The following is a 3,556-nucleotide window of genomic DNA, read 5'->3' as shown; positions in this document are numbered from 1 at the left end:
CGACCTGTGAGTCACAAATAAGAAGAAACAGACGTTTGAGTTTTATCATCTTTTTATTCTTTCACCTCTTTGTTTTTAACTCTTTTGTTTTTTTTACGATCAATGATCAATAATCAATGATCATCTGTGGGATTTGACACTTGACGATTTATATCATCAGTACATGTTTCACTTTCACAGAGGGAGGAGGAGGAAGAGGAGAGTTCATCATCATCATCATCATCATCATCATTATAGTATAACATACATATCACTCATATATCGTTAGCATAACATGGCGTAGAAAAAGCATCCAAGCAGACAGGGAAACAGTGTGTGTGTGTGTGTGTGTGTGTGTGTGTGTGTGTGTGTGTGTGTGTGTGTGGTAACAGCACCAGGTCAGAGCAGGTTGCTAACGGCAACCACCAGAGTCTGCCAATCGTTGCCATGACAAACAAAAGGCAGAACCCCAGAGTGTGGTGGAGGTGGAAGGGTCTGTCGCCATGGCAACAGCCAGAAACATCCAAAAAAAAGAGAGAAAGAGGCAGAAGTTTGAGTAAATGAGTGAATTTTGTTGACCTTGTTGTTGTGAGACGTTGCCGTAGCGACCGTGTCTCTTTTGTCTGTTTCTGGATTCTTTAAATATCTCCAACATTCTGATCAATCAGAGAGGATTGTGGGTAAAAAAAAAAAAAATTAAAAACACAGATGAAGGTTTGTGTAAATCTGTGAAGAGCAGACAGCAGGGGGCGCTGCAACAAGTTATTTTTATTGACAACAGGCTCCAGTTTAATGAAGATTATTATCATCATCATGTGACTTATTTATCATTTCAATATAAGACAGAGATGATTTAACAGAATTAAAGCTCAGGTTTAATCGTGGTTTAGGAGATCCTGACTTAGTGTGTGTGTGTGTGTGTGTGTGTGTGTGTGTGTGTGTGTGTGTGTGTGTGTGTGTGTGTGTGTGTGTGTGTGTGTGTGTGTGTACATTAGCTCACGTCTACGTTCAAGCATAAATGATAAAGCTCAGCTCTCAGACTCCTGACACTTAAAAAAAAAGCAGTTTGACAACAAGTTTAAAACAGAAAATAAAATAAAAATAAACTCTAAAAACATTAAAGCACATTTCAACACATGGAGCGTTTTTCGTCGTCTTTCCTCAGACTCTGAGGTCTGGACGAAAGCACAGACTCTGGCACCTTTGAATCGGTTAATCCTGACTATTTCACATCTCTATTTTTAATCCTTCACTTACTTCAAAAACAGAGACAAAGAAAAGGAGGAAATGAAGTCCGGAGGCTTCAGGCACATGGAGACGTACAGGGATTAAAGTGAGATTAAAGTGAGTCAAAGCACTGAGGTCATTATTCTGTACCTTTGTCCTTCAGGAAACTCCTTCACCTTCACGTCAAACACCATGTTGTTCAGAAGCAACGAGGCAAAGTCAGATTAAATGTCTTTCTTCCTCCCTTAATCCATTAATCCTGGCACTTAACGCTCACAGATGAAGCTGCAGTTACACAAACATGTGTGTGTGTGTGTGTGTGTGTGTGTGTGTGTGTGTGTGTGTGTGTGTGTGTGTGTGTGTGTGTGTGTGTGTGTGTGTGTGTGTCACAGACAGATTAACAGATTCAAAGCAACTTTAAAAAAGTAACATCAGTAAAAAATATAATTAAACTCATGCTACATTTAAATTATGAGGAAAAAGACAAATATAAGATTATGTTCTTAACTGCGTCAGTTTAGGCTCCGCCCCCTCCATTCAAACAACAGTAAACATCCAAAAATATAAAAAACATGTTGTCAACAACAGAGCTGAAATAAAGATGGACGTTTGTTTCTCTTTTTCATCATGAGGCAGACTGGACTTTTTAGTTTTTTGTTTTGTTTCAAGCAGTGTCCTCTGGAGGACAGTGGAGGACATTAGAGGACAGTTGAGGACAGTAGAGGACGATAGAGGACAGTAGAGGACGGTTGAGGACAGTAGATGACGGTTGAGGACAGTAGATGATGGTGGAGGACGGTAGAGGATGGTTAAGGACAGTAGAGGACGGTTGAGGACAGTAGAGGACGGTTGAGGACCGTTGAGGACAGTAGATGATGGTTGAGGACAGTAGATGATGGTGGAGGACAGTAGAGGACGGTTGAGGACAGTAGATGATGGTGGAGGACAGTAGAGGATGGTTGAGGACAGTAGAGGACGGTTGAGGACAGTAGATGATGGTTGAGGACGGTTGAGGACAGTAGAGGACGGTTGAGGACAGTAGAGGACGGTGGAGGACCGTTGAGGACAGTAGATGATGGTTGAGGACATTAGAGGATGGTAGAGGACGGTTGAGGACAGTAGAGGACGGTTGAGGACAGTAGAGGACGGTGGAGGACAGTAGAGGATGGTTGAGGACGGTTGAGGACAGTAGAGGACGGTTGAGGACAGTAGAGGACGGTTGAGGACAGTAGAGGATGGTGGAGGACATTAGAGGATGGTGGAGGACAGTAGAGGACAGTAGAGGATGGTTGAGGACAGTGGAGGACAGTGGAGGACAGTAGAGGATGGAGGAGGACAGTAGAGGACGGTGGAGGACAGTGGAGGATGCTAGAGGATGGTGGAGGACAGTAGAGGACGGTGGAGGACAGTAGAGGATGGAGGAGGACAGTAGAGGATGGAGGAGGACAGTAGAGGATGGTGGAGGACAGTAGAGGATGGAGGAGGACAGTAGAGGACAGTAGAGGACGGTTGAGGACAGTAGAGGACGGTGGAGGACAGTAGAGGACAGTAGAGGACGGTTGAGGACAGTAGAGGACGGTGGAGGACAGTAGAGGACAGTGTGTGTCTGTGGAAGCAGAGGAGGAAGTCAAAGATGGAGGCTGACCGGTGGTCCAGTCCGGTCACCGGTGGTCTGGTCCGGTCCAGAGCAGCAGAATCTGGGTTCAGCTCTTTCCTCCTCCTCAGCGGCTGGAGGGCGGAGCTCTAACCGAGGCTGGTGATGTTGGCCTTACCACCAGGTGGCGCCACAATGCGCTGGGTGTTTCGGCGAGGAATGTTGTCGTCACGCTGAGCTCCTGAGTGAGAGGACGAGAAATTTAAAAAATATTAAAAAATATGACTTTACATTTCCCGTCTTATTCATACTCATATATTTTATTTTTGCTTCTAACTGCTGCAGTAAAGTGATTAATATCCCTGTGTCTAATCATCGTCATGAATAATCATGAATTAAATGTGTTGATTTGCCCAGAACTGAGAGGATCTGTAGAAACATCAGCACTGACCGGACAGACTGAACCCAGACTGGTGAAGGTTCCTGACCGGCTGGTTCAGAAGCTTAGCAGGTGAAGTCTTAGTGGACGAGGCCGGAGTCAAGGTCTTAGGAGTGAGAGACACTTCACAGACTGGACCATCGTAAAGTCCACGAGGAACTCCACGCAACTCAGCCAGCTTTAGAGAGAAGAAACAAGAAGATGAGAAGATGAGAAGACAACTTCAGAGTGAGGAAACAAGAAGAAGCAGCAGAGAAGAAGTCTTCATGAACATGGTGAGAGGTGAAGTGTTATGGTGATGAAGTCCTCACCCTGCT

The 3,556-nt window shown here is 44.7% G+C and overlaps 1 protein-coding gene across 1 annotated transcript in view; it reads right to left on the bottom strand.

The window, feature by feature from the left end:
- Window positions 1-2,949: 2,949 nt before the first annotated feature.
- The window catches only part of dpysl2b (dihydropyrimidinase like 2b), a gene marked incomplete at its 3' end in the record, with an annotated part of 9,333 nt that continues 8,726 nt past the window's right edge, over window positions 2,950-3,556 (bottom strand). The window contains exons 11-13 of the mRNA XM_083902059.1: window positions 3,551-3,556; window positions 3,252-3,417; window positions 2,950-3,041 (exon numbers count right to left, since the gene is read on the bottom strand). The exon at window positions 3,551-3,556 is cut by the window's right edge and continues 174 nt beyond it. Coding sequence (XP_083758185.1) covers window positions 2,950-3,041; window positions 3,252-3,417; window positions 3,551-3,556 — 264 coding nt within the window. The remainder of the gene's footprint in view (window positions 3,042-3,251; window positions 3,418-3,550) is intronic.

The sequence above is a fragment of the Microchirus variegatus genome (genome assembly GCF_963457635.1).
Source record: "Microchirus variegatus genome assembly, chromosome: 1".
Classification (NCBI taxonomy): Eukaryota; Metazoa; Chordata; class Actinopteri; order Pleuronectiformes; family Soleidae; genus Microchirus; species Microchirus variegatus.
The sequence above is the reverse complement of the archived record's forward strand: the minus strand, read 5'-3'. Positions and strand labels throughout refer to the sequence as shown.